At 48.7% G+C, this 14309-nt stretch overlaps 4 protein-coding genes and 1 non-coding gene across 5 annotated transcripts; 3 read left to right on the top strand and 2 right to left on the bottom strand.

Annotated features, from left to right (window-relative positions):
- Window positions 1-1920: 1920 nt before the first annotated feature.
- sha1 (putative calmodulin-binding protein Sha1) lies at window positions 1921-4623 on the bottom strand (the record flags this gene model as incomplete). Its single annotated transcript, XM_001265172.1, has 1 exon — window positions 1921-4623. The coding sequence occupies one exon, from the start codon at window positions 4621-4623 to the stop codon at window positions 1921-1923; it is 2703 nt and encodes a 900-aa protein (XP_001265173.1).
- Window positions 4624-6947: 2324 nt separating this feature from the next.
- On the top strand, window positions 6948-9055 carry NFIA_019820 (vezatin family protein; the record flags this gene model as incomplete). Its single annotated transcript, XM_001265173.1, has 5 exons — window positions 6948-6996; window positions 7064-7263; window positions 7333-7814; window positions 7881-8332; window positions 8391-9055. 5 exons carry the CDS (start codon window positions 6948-6950, stop codon window positions 9053-9055), a joined length of 1848 nt encoding a protein of 615 aa, XP_001265174.1.
- An 886-nt stretch (window positions 9056-9941) lies between these two features.
- Window positions 9942-10823, top strand: NFIA_019830 (proliferating cell nuclear antigen; the record flags this gene model as incomplete). The annotated part of the gene is made up of 3 exons (XM_001265174.1): window positions 9942-9983; window positions 10051-10480; window positions 10531-10823. Coding segments are annotated over 3 exons (765 nt in total), but the record flags the coding sequence as incomplete, so codon positions are not given.
- Window positions 10824-12211: 1388 nt separating this feature from the next.
- NFIA_019840 lies at window positions 12212-12283 on the top strand. The gene has a single exon. It is a non-coding gene; the product is annotated as a tRNA-Glu (tRNA).
- Window positions 12284-13016: 733 nt separating this feature from the next.
- Window positions 13017-13473, bottom strand: NFIA_019850 (SEC61-beta family protein; the record flags this gene model as incomplete). Its single annotated transcript, XM_001265175.1, has 2 exons — window positions 13017-13051; window positions 13113-13473. 2 exons carry the CDS (start codon window positions 13471-13473, stop codon window positions 13017-13019), a joined length of 396 nt encoding a protein of 131 aa, XP_001265176.1.
- Window positions 13474-14309: the final 836 nt, after the last annotated feature.

A 14309-nucleotide genomic window follows, 5' to 3' on the forward strand; every position in this document is an offset into this window, starting at 1 on the left:
GCTCGTGTTGAGGGTTTGAGACAGCCGACAACAGCTAGCGTTAGCGGTAGATCATGTCGATCATCGATAGTGATACTACGTATATATCGAGGCTGAATCGAACATTTCCCCAAAGTGCTACGAGCCAAATGCCAACACAATATTTGTCGCTTGGTATCAAGAGGACTGATACATACTTCCAAATTTGGAAGAAAGTATTGATCTCATGATTGGGTCCGAATAATGGCAATTGAGACACAAAGTTCCCGAGCACTACCTAGTCCTGGTTACATTGAGTTGCAGTAATCAGGCAGAACTAACATCAACGGAAAGACAAAATTATGCTATTGCCGTGCAGGTTCAACTGATAAGTAGCAGACGGAATACGTTGTTTGAATGAATACTCGCAGGAAAATAAGGTATTTTCATGCAATATTCTAAACCCATAAAAAATACTCGTAGCACGGAGTAGACTACTCCAATTCACAATACGACATAGATCGTACCAGAAGCCCACAAACGCCAGATATCAATTTTCTTCTGTCAGTAGTCATCTTGAAGCAATGGACCATCCAGCATCTGAACCTCGGGTATTTCCGAACGCCGGAGCTATATCAGGGCACCTGCACCTTTCCACCAGGCACTAGATAGCTACAATACAGCCTATATCCCCTTCATTAACGAATTTCCGTTCGCATCCATCATTCCCATATTGATAGACTCATACGTCATGTCCAATCGCAAATTACCAATTATTATGTCGGATAGACCCCAGGGAAACTACCTTAACTAGGGGGGTAAGACAATAACACCTGGGTAAATATATCTGCATCCGGCCGAACAACCCCAACACACCTCATCCATCCTATGACATACCCCCCAAATCTTCCAGCAATCAAAGACAACGAAACGAAGATAACCAGGCACGGAATCTACTAGGTAGTCCCCACATAACAAACTGTACGGAGTATTCATCGAAGACTTACCTTTGGGTAGTGTTGGTGAGGTATGTTATTGTCAGATGAGAGTCGCTTTGACAGGGATGACATCATAGGTTCCGGATACGCTGCGCATCGGGCATTGCGGCGATGATCCATCCCAGCCATGCATGTAGGTAAGGCTGCACACAAAGGATAATACTATGTATAGGCTGCTAGATATAGGTTGGCCGTCCTCGTCAGTATGTTATCATGATGATAATCGCAGGGCTGGGTTTCTAATTATATTTTCAAATAGGGGCGTAGTCGGATACATTCTGTAGGCATCATAATTTAGGCTTGGGCCGGTTTCCTAGTAGCTGATGATTGGATGTCTACATATTTTCTTGTTTCAAGTCTTAGATCATCGTGGCTGTATCAAGTGTCGCTGCAACAGGTGTTCTCGTTTCATAGACTACCCATAATATAGATGCTGTACAGTAAATCATCTGCCAATGCCAGATCGACAGACGCCCAAAGCATATGCAGGAAAAAAGAAATTGTGACCCTTAAGGATACCAAAACTCCCAATAGCGGAAATGGCTTGGAAGCATCTGCTCCCCTGCCATCCGCTAGACACGCGTCCTTCCATGGCCACGTCGAGGCGCCCGTGTCGCTGCCTGGAGACGCTTCTCTGATCGACTGCCCATCTTGCTACGTTGCTGCCTTTGCTCTTTCAATCTCCTCCACCATCGCAGGATGATCGCTTTGGCCCGAAGCAGCCGATCCCTTGTCTGCACGACCGCTGCGCATTGCAGTGCCAGATTCCTCGCCACACTTCTTCGGTGAGCTTCTCAGTGTGCGAGGACGCGTCGCCATGCACTTTGGAGCACTATAGCAGCTCGAGCTCGCTTGGTCGACGAAAGTAATCGAGAGCAGAGGAAGGCGAGCCCTCCAACCGTGAAACTGCTGTCGAAGATATGTGCCTTGCGGGAATTGCTAGGAGAGACGAGGTTCGCTACAATCATCGGTTAGCCGTTGCCCTGGGCTGCAATCTGGAGATAAACTCACCAAACTGAGAACTGCAGCCAAGTGCTCGTAGACGGGCTGCCAACGAGGTTGGCTTTCGGCCAGGACTTGATGCGACATTGCCCAGGATATATTCTTCGTACTCGTTCACTATAGCCTCGTAGATCCTTCCATCCGCAAAGCTTGTGCTGAGATTTTCCAACTGGAGCCCACTCAGATGAGCCAAGATGGTTGCCCATTCCTTGAGCAATACAATAGCTTCGTCGTCTTCTGCAATTTCGTCATTAGGACTCTTCTCCTTAACCAAATTTGCATCGTTGACCTGTTCGTATCCGAGCTGTGATGTAGCTTTCTGCCTCAGTCTGTCAATCTCTTTCCTCACATCATCCCAGTCGATGAGCTCCGAAAGACCCCATCTACTGACCAACCCCCATAGCAAGGCAATCGTCTTCTCGCGATGGCCATTAACTATGTCTTCGGCGTGCACGTCACGAACAAGCGGCGCAGCATCTGGTGCCAACTTCAAAGCATCCAAAGCAATCTGTACATTGAACTTCTTCACTGTGCGGCTCGAGCAGGGGAATTTTAAACGTCTCGATAGCGGCCATTGATCGTTGTCCAGTGGCGGCACTGACTCCCCTACAGCCCCTACTGATGGATAAAGGAGCAATTCCACAATCCTAATCAATCGCACACCGTCCCTGAGGTCAACCGCAAGATTACTCATTTGATACTCGTACTCTTGAAGTTGGTGCTGTTCATATGACAAGAGACAGTCCAAATGTTTGAGTGATTTCAGAATGTCACCCGATGCTGGCAGCAGAAGACGGGCCAGTGCTTGCATAACCGCTGTGGAAGACTTGAAAGATGACGAGAACCTAAAAAGGCAACTTGGAAGTATTGTTCCTGGACACAATCTCGCCTTGTCCAAAAGGATAACCATCATGATACTCCGAAGGACTGTACGGCGATATGCTTGGGAAATCATATCTGAGCCCGCGTAGCTAAGATCCTGGGAATCACGATCTATATCTTTGTTTTGCACCAAGAAGACATCCAAGAATCGTTCCAGTTTTCGTCTGAGGATTTTTTCCTTATCTGTAGTCGTTTCAACCGAGAAATGATGGGAATCTCCATCAAGGGACTCATTTTCAACTCTTCTTCCGGTAACCGTCTCGGCAGCTGCTCTCAGTGCTCGAAGGTCGTACGTTTCCAACCAAATATCCAAGAACTTCCGCTTCATACCCAAGTCATGTCTCAAACGCCTTGTTTGTGCTAGAGCATCTTTTGGTATACTGAGAGAGCCACACGTCAACGACGCTTGCAATCTCTTATGAAGTTCGACAAAAGGTCCGCTTTGATACAGTTGAAGAAGCTCATGTCTGCGTGCTGCAGGGTCATCATATCTCACCTGACCGTCCGTTCGATCGAATAATCGGTTGATTAACTGCGTGATTACTATTTCCTGATGCGCAAGCCAATGGTCCTCATACATCGCTGGGTTGACAATATCGTCGGATATGAGTGCAAAACCAGTCATTGCCGTCTCTTTCTTGACTAGCGATGCGTTGCTTTTGTATGTTTTGGACTGTTTGAGCGCATTCGAAAGGGGTGTTCTCCTGGAAGCGGACAGAACGGCGCCTTCAAGTCTCGAGCCGCTTCTGACGATACCGTCCATTCTACTGCCGATGCCGTTTACAGATGCCCTAGCATTATATCGTTTCTCACCGGGCACAGATCTTCTTAGCCCTTCGCTGGTGGCCACTTTCGCCAGTGGCCTCGCCAGAGGGGTTGCAAAAGGACGGGCTTTGTCTGATAGGGCTCTAGGCGATTCTGAGTTCAATTTTTCTTCCGTATTTGATTTCCAGAGACTTTTGTCATTGGAATTGAAGATCATTGCCCCTGGAGGAATATTCTCCTTTCCAGTGTTCTTGCCAGCGATATCGATGTTCATGGCACTTCGTTGCACCACTTCAAGACTTGGTTGCAGCGGAGTCTTTCGACCAGAGGCCATCGTTGTCTTCGCTTGCCGTTTCCGCACAATTTGTGACTCCAGGCTGTTGATCTCTGTGTCCTCTGGAACATAGTGATTGAGGTTGTCGGACTTGAGCGGACTGAACATACTCATAAACACGCTGGCGACCGTAGTATCGTCCGGGGGAATGAAAACCGTATTGCGGCGCACATCTCGTTTGAGTTTATCTTTATGTTCATCTTCGCCTCCTCCGCCGCTGATTCGCATTAGTAATGACCTGTTTGTCTCTGCACCGGCATCTATGTTCTGTCTCTGGTGCTTGACTTCTGCTTTCTGGAGCTGTGGTTTGGATGGCGAACTCGAGGCGAAGCTGACTTTCGGACGGAATCGATGGGCTGGTTGGGCAAGCAATGAGGATTTGCGGCCAGAAACTCTGGCTGTGATTGTGCTCTCTCCTTTTCGTTTCGGCACTGCGTGCGTAGGTCTCTCTTTGTTCTCATCGTGGATTGCGAACGATGTTCCTGCCTTCACCCTTCGCTTGGGCTTGACTCTAATCAAGGCATTGTTTTTGATCGCAGTGGTGAAATCGAGGTTGGCAGTATCGTCGCCACATTCCAAGGTTCCTTCCCACGAGCTATCAAATGTATGGATAGTATCACTGTTTCTCGAATTCCTTGACTTTACTGGGCAAGGAGTTCCAATTTCCTGCAATAGACCAGACATGATGGTTGTTGTTCTGAAATTATCCCATCAAATAGCCTTAAAGGATGTAACCAATATCTGATCTCAGGAAGCTTATCAGTCCTAGTGCGCTTGACACTTTGAGAGTTCGTACTTAATCGAGGCGGGTTAAGGCGTCGAACTTGGTGGGAAAGATAACAATCAGAGAATCTAACAAACACGTTAAGAGACACTCAATAATTTAAGATTCCGATAACAAATTGCTGGTCATAAGGAATAGAGATAAAGATAAATGGTGAAGATTTAAGGTAGTCTCATGGACTGAAATAATGTATGGAAACGCGAGGCCTGGACTATTGACGGGAAGCGGTTGCCCAGGTAACATATTGGTACCTGAGTTCTGAGGCAGCCAGACCGACTTCCATTCGGTTTTCTTCGGTTAGACACCGGTTGGAGATATTCAATTAGTCCAGCATATAGAATCTCATCCATTTCCACGCGTGAATGCTTGCCGATGAACTGTCTCTACTTTGAGCCGTTCTCCCATGGCCATGGATGGATCATCGCACATGAGAGAGAACTTGACTGCGCGAGAAAGACCGATCTCAAGCGCTCTGGTTTCTATGCTGAGGCTGGAGACTCTTAGGCTTCCTAAGGGGGTTATGATAAAACTTTGTCAGCGATATTGCTAGTCGCCACGCGTGTCCAGAAAGCTGTAGGCCTGTTGGATAAGATTGCTCGTCGACAAGTACGGTTAAAATGACTAGGTTACTGCTCGCTTGCGACCAGTGTCTTGAGGCAGTTGGCTTTTGCAGGCAACTGCGAGAGGCGCGTAGCAGATTGCTCGCTTCGTTGGCACAGAGCTCTCGCCAGTTGCTTGACTTTTGATATGGTGGCATCTCAAAGGCTGCTAATTTTTATCCCGGGCTCGAGAATAACAGAAGATGGCTCTGCTGAAAATACCCTATACAGCATCACTAAGCATATAGGAAGCAGGGACTTCCCACTTTGAAATCCGTACTGCGTGCTCACTTGAGCATCCAGCTTAGGAAGCCATGCTTACAGAGTAAACACACCGTACCTAAAGCACCATGGCACAACGAGGCCTGCGTAATGCATCCGCATCTAGCCATCAGGTAAAGCTTTTCATCGACCGTCGTGTTATCCAATTGATGGTGAGCTGATGGAGTCCACTGCTACTGACTGGCGTATCGTAGAGACTGTCCCTGAAAACCTACCTTGGCCGCCGAAATAGGACAACATCCACGGTGACAACGCGTTGAGATTGGAAACTAAAGACCACGATGATCGAGAGTGTTCGGCCCTCTCTGAAGTTCCTCACTTTGATCAGAATGGATAGATGTGGGCTAGCACTGACAGAAGCTCAATCTTCCTGATAGTCTGATTTGAACAGTAGCAGTCAGTGTGCATCAGAACGTCGTAGCCAATCATTTCGTTTCAAAAGATCATGGTCTAATATGATTGTGAAACCGTGGGCCCAAAGATTCTGCGGGTAATGCTGCAGGATTTCCGCTGTAGTCCTTCGTCCGAGGTTGACATTTGAAAAAGAGCTGTAGTGTAAGAGTGAAGGGTGGAACCTCGGTCTGATCTGGTATCACATCACTTAGCATTGTCATATGAGTGTAATGATCAGACGGGCTTCTGTTAGGTAGTATCGGATTGGATCATACTCCTTTCTCCAACGACGTTAATAGATCTCACCCAATAGACATCTGTTAGCCTCATCATCTCCTCATCATCTATTCCAGTTTTCGTTCCTGACTATCCCTAGTGGGTCAGCATTTATGCTACGGAGGACTAGCAAGTTAAAGCCAAATGGGCTCGTGGTATGAGAACTCCGATTCGACGAAAGCCAAAGCACTCTCCATCCCCGGAGAGGCCCAGACACATGAACCCAGCTTGATCTTCAACGTGGCCCTCTCTTCTTGCTCTCTAACTCTCCTGTACCTTGCATATCGACCAGGGCAGTCATTTCCAGGATTATTACATATGTACTTTTTCACTTAATTCTATGAACAATCCATGTGATGCGCTAGTTGCTCTCTGACTGTCACCCTAAAAGTCGCGTGCGTCCTTGCTTCCTGCTTACTCCCTCCACTTGCCGCCAAAGGAATCCGCTATCATTGACGTCCTCCCCTCAAGCACACCTCGCCGTGAAATCGCTGTAGCGATGGCCGATGAATAACTTCCGTCAACCTCGTCTCACCAGTCTCTACTTTTATTTAGCCTTGTTCAGTTGATATTCCCTCCAAATCCGCCGCTCCTTCACTACCATCTCACTATCCGCTTCGTCCCGCCACGATTCCTCTCCTCTGCCAACATATAAACCGGAATGATTGCAGGTCATGGAAGCCCTGGTTTATGAGAACTCGCCGTTGGCGGAATATCTGAAAGGTATGTCTCCGTGGAGATTCACGCATAAAGTTCGCATTAGTAAATGACGATATCATTGGCCATTCAGGGGAAGGTGAACACGATCCAGACTGGCCGGTCCAGGAAACAAGGAGTGAGGATGACCCTTTCGACTCAGCAGCATCAGACTTTGCCCCGCGGGGCACTTCAAAATTTCAAGAGCGAATCCGAAACAAGCTACCCAAACCCCTGGAACTGAGATCCTCGCGCCAGAGGGCAATCTTGGGTAAACTCTACGATGCCTGTGCAGTATGGATTCCAACCATGTTACCCTATTAGCTGCGTCCGGAACTGGCTGATAAGTTTTCATTTGAATAGACCGCCCTGAACTCGCGCGTCGGACGAAGCGATAATGAAAGATTCCTAGAGCAGTTTGGATACGTTATCGTCGCATCGCAACTGTTGAACGAACACAGTGCACCCTCGTATACGTCAGCCGCAGACGTACTATCCAACTCGAACCCCGTTGACCTTCCATCGCTTTCCACAACCTTTGGCGTGCAGGGTGCCGTTGTCACAGCATCAACGTCCTTCTCAATCGCTTGGCTGGTACACTGGAGTCGATCTCGGACGGGGTCCGGATTCAACCCTCGGAAAGTCGGTGTACTTCTGGTCCTTGTCCCAGTGCTTGGGGTTCTGTTCTATGCTTTTGCCAGACGCCAGTGGCTCAAGTACCTGCGGCATCAGGCTGTTGATGCGGCTGTGGTATTCATAAGCAATGCGCAGTCATTCGATTCCGCTGCTTCGGCATCGGTCGTTTTCATACAGGAGGTCGAGCTGGTCTCACGGGGTTATCGCATGTAAGTTACATTTGATCTTGCATGATCAAGCGCTATGAAGGCCGAGAATGCTAAACCCCGTACCAGAAGCACGCCCTTGCCTCCTGTAAGTAGGCTTGAGGATCAAGCGCAGACACGAAGATGTCTGAGACTGCGCCGGACCGTGTCCGAGTGCTTCTACTCAATGTTGCAGCGTTACCTACAGGCACAGCACATATTGCAACCACTGACAGACAATGACAATCTCGCCAAGTACCACGACATTTACGATGTCTCACTAGAAGAGCTTACCGAAGCTGAGACTGCCTTGGCTGAACGGGAAACAGAAGACCAATACTCATTGCGCGCTCTTCGCACCCTCTTTGGAAGGCTATATAACGTGAGAAAGAGCATTCTTTGCTGTCTCCTAGCTCTGGGTGCCGATGGTGGCGGATCCGACATCGTACGATGGAGCACGGCTGTTGAGCAGATGCGGGATCTTGCTCAAGTCACGGGCGCGAATACCCGCAAGATGGCCAGCATTCTCAATGAAGATGACCGTGAGTTTTCACCTCAATGTAGAGTATTATCCGATCCGTCTCTGACTCTGTTCTTAAGGTGACGTGATCCCTCCTTCGCCGCTGCCTACAGCCTCTCCTAACAGGGAGAATCTCCGTGCTCAATATCGAAAGCTCAATACGCTTACTCAAGGCATCCGCGCGCTTCACGCAAAAATGCATCTGATCAGAGAGCTGTCCACTACCTCAGAGCCTACCGACACGGAAGAACTCGAAGCAACTCTTCTTGCCCAATACGAATCAATTGGAACGGACATCAGAGGCCTTCTTCAGGAATGGGAGGCTGGCAAAGCTGCTCTGATGAGCAGCTTCGACAAGCGATCCTCGGTAGATCATATGTCGCGCCCGCCCAGCGGGTTGAAGCTGCCATTGTCGCCGACACCCAGCCTTGGCGGTGCCACCGCGGTAGAGGGAAGCCCGGCAGATGCGCTCCGGGCGCTCAATGGCGATATTAAGCCAGATCCGAGCATTATCCAGAGTGTCGACGAAGATGAGGAGATATTCGAATCCATAGTTCTCCCGTCCCGCAATAAAAGGGCGTCTCTGACCAGGGAAGAGCGCATTGCCCGTGTCAAGGAAGACCGGGCGAAACAGGCTGCTGCACGCGAACGAGCGGACGCGAACACCAGCATGCTGAAAGAGCTCGAAATGGTCATCAAGCAAAGACCCCGAACGACGGCTTCAAAGAGGGTCACTAGTATCTAACCCACACCTCCCATCCATCATTCTTTTCCCTTCCCTCTTTCTCGACTTGCCTCCCACCTGGATATTCTCCCTCCGCAAACGAGTATATAATATCCTTCAGCATTCATGTTTTACACTGACTGTGAGCGAGCATTGACCAAACAAAGTCTGCAGGCTGATACCCATTGCAAATAGAGCGGGTTGGCGTCACTGGTGTTTTGTGCTTTCCTTTCTTCTTACGTTCCTTTTCCACATTAATGCTTTTCTGTGTCCATTGTATAGCATACTTAACCACTGGTCTTGGGTTGGTCTCGCGCTCTTTGAACGCTTCTATCTCCTTGGCTTTGACTTTGACAATTGCGTCTTCGAGATTGGCATCCGCTGAGTAATTTCCTATGTATAAATTGAGCTGTAAATATTATAGTTTGAGAGTAATGTCGGAATACAAGCAAGATACTGGATACTCTTCCTCATACTCCAGTGACAAGGCAACGATGCTGCTGCCTTAGGGTAAGATGAGTCTAACCACAGTTGTTCATATCAGCCTAAGGCCAACCACGCATAAATGACGCGCGACTCGTGAACGCGTCTGATTCCCCACTTAGACCTCGAACGCGAATTTACAGCACTTCAGAACCTCACTCTCGCTCTCCAGCTTCTGACCAGAGCCATTCTAGCTTCACACCTACATTCACCTGCAAGTCCTCCTGTCGTTCAAATCTCTCGCACTACAACAGCTAACGACTGACAATTTTGTCTTCAGAATCATTGTCATTCAACACCTCGCTTCACTTCACATCATCACCTTTCATCTATACCTTCTGATTTAGACGTCTAGAGACACATATTCAAGAGTAGGCAGTTCTTTTCCAATTGTCTCAACGAATATCCTCTGACCGTCATCCCAGTGTTGGAAGCACGACTAGAACAAGCAAGCCTTCTCAAGCGCGTACGTGCGCCCTCAATTACCGGTTGCCTGTCGGCTTCATGACTGACCTGATTCATGCTCTATCCAGGTCGTCGACGCTATTAAAGATCTCGTACAGGACTGCAACTTTGACTGCAATGACTCGGGAATTGCCCTTCAGGCGATGGACAACTCTCACGTCGCTCTAGTTTCCATGCTTCTCAAGGCGGAGGGTTTCTCGCCCTACCGCTGCGACCGCAATATTGCCCTTGGTATCAACCTGGTTTCCTTGACCAAGGTTCTGCGTGCCGCTCAGAACGAAGACATCCTCACACTCAAGGCGGACGACTCGCCCGATGCCGTGAACCTCATGTTTGAGAGCGCCGAGACCGACCGAATAAGCGAGTATGATATCAAGCTGATGGACATTGACCAAGAGCACCTGGCCATCCCAGAGACAGAGTATGCCGCTACGGTGGAGATGCCGTCGGCGGAATTCCAGCGGATCTGCAGAGATCTGAATGCGCTCTCTGAGTCTGGTGAGTTACGGAATTCTGTCATTGGCAATTTTCTTACTGACCCGTGGTAGTCGTCATTGAGGCCACAAAGGAAGGTGTTAAGTTCTCGTGCCAGGGCGACATTGGCAGTGGCTCGGTTACCATCCGTCAACACACCAGCGTCGACAAGCCCGAGCAGAACGTTTCCATTGCCCTTAGCGAGCCTGTTGCTCTCACCTTTTCCCTTAAGTACCTCGTCAACTTCTGCAAGGCTACATCGCTGTCGAGCCAGGTTACTCTCTGCCTATCACAGGAAGTGCCTCTACTTGTTGAATACGGGTTGGGAAGCGGCCACCTGAGATTCTATCTCGCTCCTAAGGTATGATCTTCCCTACCTGTCAATTGTGATGTCTTAAATCTAACTTTCACACCAATTAGATCGGAGACGAGGAGTAAGAGATTCAAGCGAATGAGGCGGGAAAGGCGAAGGGGGTGTTACTATGATATGAAGAGGGAGCATAACGGTGGCAACGAACATTTCTTTCTATTTTCCTGGTATTCAAAATATCCCATGAACATTAGCCCGATAGGACAACTACGGAAATCACATTCGATAATTCACCTCGAGGGCTGGCGATCCAGATTGAACTACGTATTCAAGGACTGAGAAATGTCTTGAGATGGCCAGCTACTATGATCACAAGGCTACCCGAGCACGACTACTTTCAGTTCAGTGACTACGAGTCGTGTACGATTTGGAGTGACCGGATTCCATTTTCATTCCGCAGTAAACCACACAGTATGCCAACAGGCCACCAGATTTCCACCCATCACCAGCAAATTCACCAGCACAAGGCAAGGGTACCAACAGCATCCGGATTACCCTTGCCCCTCACATGACAGCAACCCTATCAAGCCCAAAGGCCAACCCCCAATACATTAGCAGGGGCAAAACAAGTCCTTTCCAGTCCCAAACCACCAAACCACACAAACAGAAGGGAATAAACAAGTACAAACTGACCTGAAAGAAAAAAAAGGTGAAGCGCCACCCCAACCAGAATAATCGGAATCGAATGATACGCCCTCCAAACCCACCATTTCTGGCCGGCAAGGACAGGCGCATGCTGCGTATTGCACTAAAGTGTCATAACACACAATCTTCGCAACGACTCTCCCATGGGGAAACCCGAATCCTAGGATCCGGCCCCGATGTTTCTGATGCCGATTGCAGGTGCTTCACACCAGGCCCTCACGGGCAGTACCGGCCCCCCTGGACCGCGAGGCCCAGAGAGGGCGGGTTACTGGGTTAGGTGAAGATTCCTCCGAATTTCTCATTTGCGGGGTCCCTCGGTGATGGTTGGGATCACGCGAGGGGACGGGGCTTGCGCCCTCGTCGTGTGTAGCAAAGAAACGCAGCATTGGCTGGGGTGGCGCTTGAGGAGGAAAGGAAAGAGAGGGAAGAGAAGAGGGAAATTTATTGTTGTGGCTTTATGGTGGTGGGATTTAGTGACTCACCGCCTGCCTGATGGTATTGACAGCGTTGGGTTACTAATCGGCTTCATCATAAAGCGAGAGACTTACCTAGTACGTTCTAGCAAGCGAGGGAAAGGTCGACGTGCAATGTGTATGCTCTATTGTGTGTATATATTTGCTTTTCTCATGGTGATAGATTCATTCTGGTATTGGTCGAAAAGAAGTATGCAGCAAGCGCTCACTGACTCAGGACTGTGGTCATCTTGATAGACATTAATCTACGCAAGATTGTCAACATCTTCCGATATGGTGTAACGGCTAACATCGCCGTCTTTCACACGGCAGCTCGGGGTTCGACTCCCCGTATCGGAGCTCATAATTCTTTTTTAGCTATTTTTGCTAGCTCATCTATTCTATCAAGCTGTATGAATGTTGTGTACTTTTGAGGAATGAGGAGGAGCTTTTGCAGTTTCAGACTTTTTTTTATCTTTGACCAATAGATACTGGGGTAAATAGGCGGCGAAAGCCCGGTGGTTATATGGAAGCTGTTCCAGGTCTGTTGCATGCTACACCAATGTGGCGCTACTTGTTGACTAGTCCACGCCATAACGGAGAAAGTGCTTAGAACCATGACAAGTGACTGAATGCAAGCACCACCAGCTAAAGAGCATGAAATAATGTACAAATGTCTCCATTCATTTTCTCTGAGCTCCATCAAAAAGCTTATGAGGTCATTGTGATTCCAACGGCAATATCATAGTGGCATTAACCTATGCTGCAGATAGGTTTGAACTCAAGCACTCTCAACTGGCTTGTGCGAGGAGGCATGCTGTTTTCAGATCATGCCGCTCTCGAGTCTTTGATATGCACCGGTACAGGGAAAAGTGACACCAAGGGGTATATGATTGAAGGGAAACATCGAAACAACTGAATATACGACCACGCCTATCATCCTCGCCTCCAAGTTCTCAATGTTCTTAGCGTCTGACAGGGCGAGAACGGTGCATATTAACCACCGTCTCATCTGCCGATTCCATTCAAGTACGGATTTGACCAAAGAAAGCCATGATTGCGCGGACTAGACGAAATGACACATTTCAGCAGCTCACGAGGAGAACTTGCGGGTGATCTTGGCGATGACTGCAATAGCAACAAGTATTAGAGCATTGGCTTGAGGTTTCGGAGCGCACACCACACATACCGTGAAGACCGACAACGGAGAAAATGAAACCCAAGCTGAGCACCAGAACGACAACAGGGTCGACCCTCAGACCAGGGCTCTCATCAGTGTAGAGCTTGAGCATAGTGCCGGAGGAACCACCCGCACCAGCAGCACGGGTAGAGCTGGGCCTAGCATTGCGGAGAGATTCCTTGTGGTCCGCGGCCGCGCGGCGACGCAAAGCAGCTCTGGGACCACCGGGAGGAGTAGGAGAAGAAGGACGGTTCACGGAGCCAGTGGCGGAAGCCCCAGCACCGGCGCCGGAAGACTTGGTATCAGGGCCGGACTCAGCACCAGAGGTCAAGGGAGAAGCAGCACGAGCAGAGGCCTGGATCAGTTGCATAACTATGGTCAACCTTCGATTCAAAGTAGAGGTTCGGTCTGAAATGACAATTGGAGCTGCCATCCGCAGAGCACATAGCGCTCCTTCTCAAGGGACGACGATCGAAAGAGGCACTCACCATCTTGAGCAATTGAATGAGAAAAGGGGAGGAGGGGAAAATCAATGAAGGAGACCGAAAAGCTAGACTGCAATAAAACAAGAACCTAATAGAAGAAGTAAAAGATTGTGGTGACAGGTGAAAGAAGAAAATCGGATTGGGGGATGAATTAGCTATGTGAGGTGAGGTCGCGAGTTGCCAGAAAGAGGCCACGATCACGATTTCCAGCCAGTCGGGTATGGTAACGTATGGTTACATGACTTACCTTAGACTTACCCCAGCTTCATGTGACCCAATCATGTTCGCCCTCCGCTTTCTGACCCCTGAACTGCGGCAATCAACAACTCAGCATCAATGAATGAGGCTGGCTAGGTACTCCGTAGATTTCAGTAGCGATGGGTAGTTTGGATTGTTTTAAGGAGAGCTGTCGCATGCCATTCGAATAAAGCCAATCTGCAGCAGCGCTCTGATCATCAGTCATGCTCAGCCACAGCTAAGAATCTACCAAAGCTAGCTAGGATTCATCCTGTTTAACACTCCCAAACATTTGATATATGATAATTATGTTATATTTGAGTTTAAATAGTTACAATACACGCCAGAGTAGATGCACATTCGTGATATACCAGAACCTGAAGGGGAATAGAAACAGTCATCAAATGAACGCCATTGTGCCATCAAGGAATAGGAAGTACAGTAAGGGACGAAACGGGAAGTGACTGAATGCGACTGAATGAAA

The sequence above is a fragment of the Aspergillus fischeri genome, genomic scaffold, assembly GCF_000149645.3.
Source record: "Aspergillus fischeri NRRL 181 1099437636249 genomic scaffold, whole genome shotgun sequence".
NCBI classification, from domain to species: domain Eukaryota; kingdom Fungi; phylum Ascomycota; class Eurotiomycetes; order Eurotiales; family Aspergillaceae; genus Aspergillus; species Aspergillus fischeri.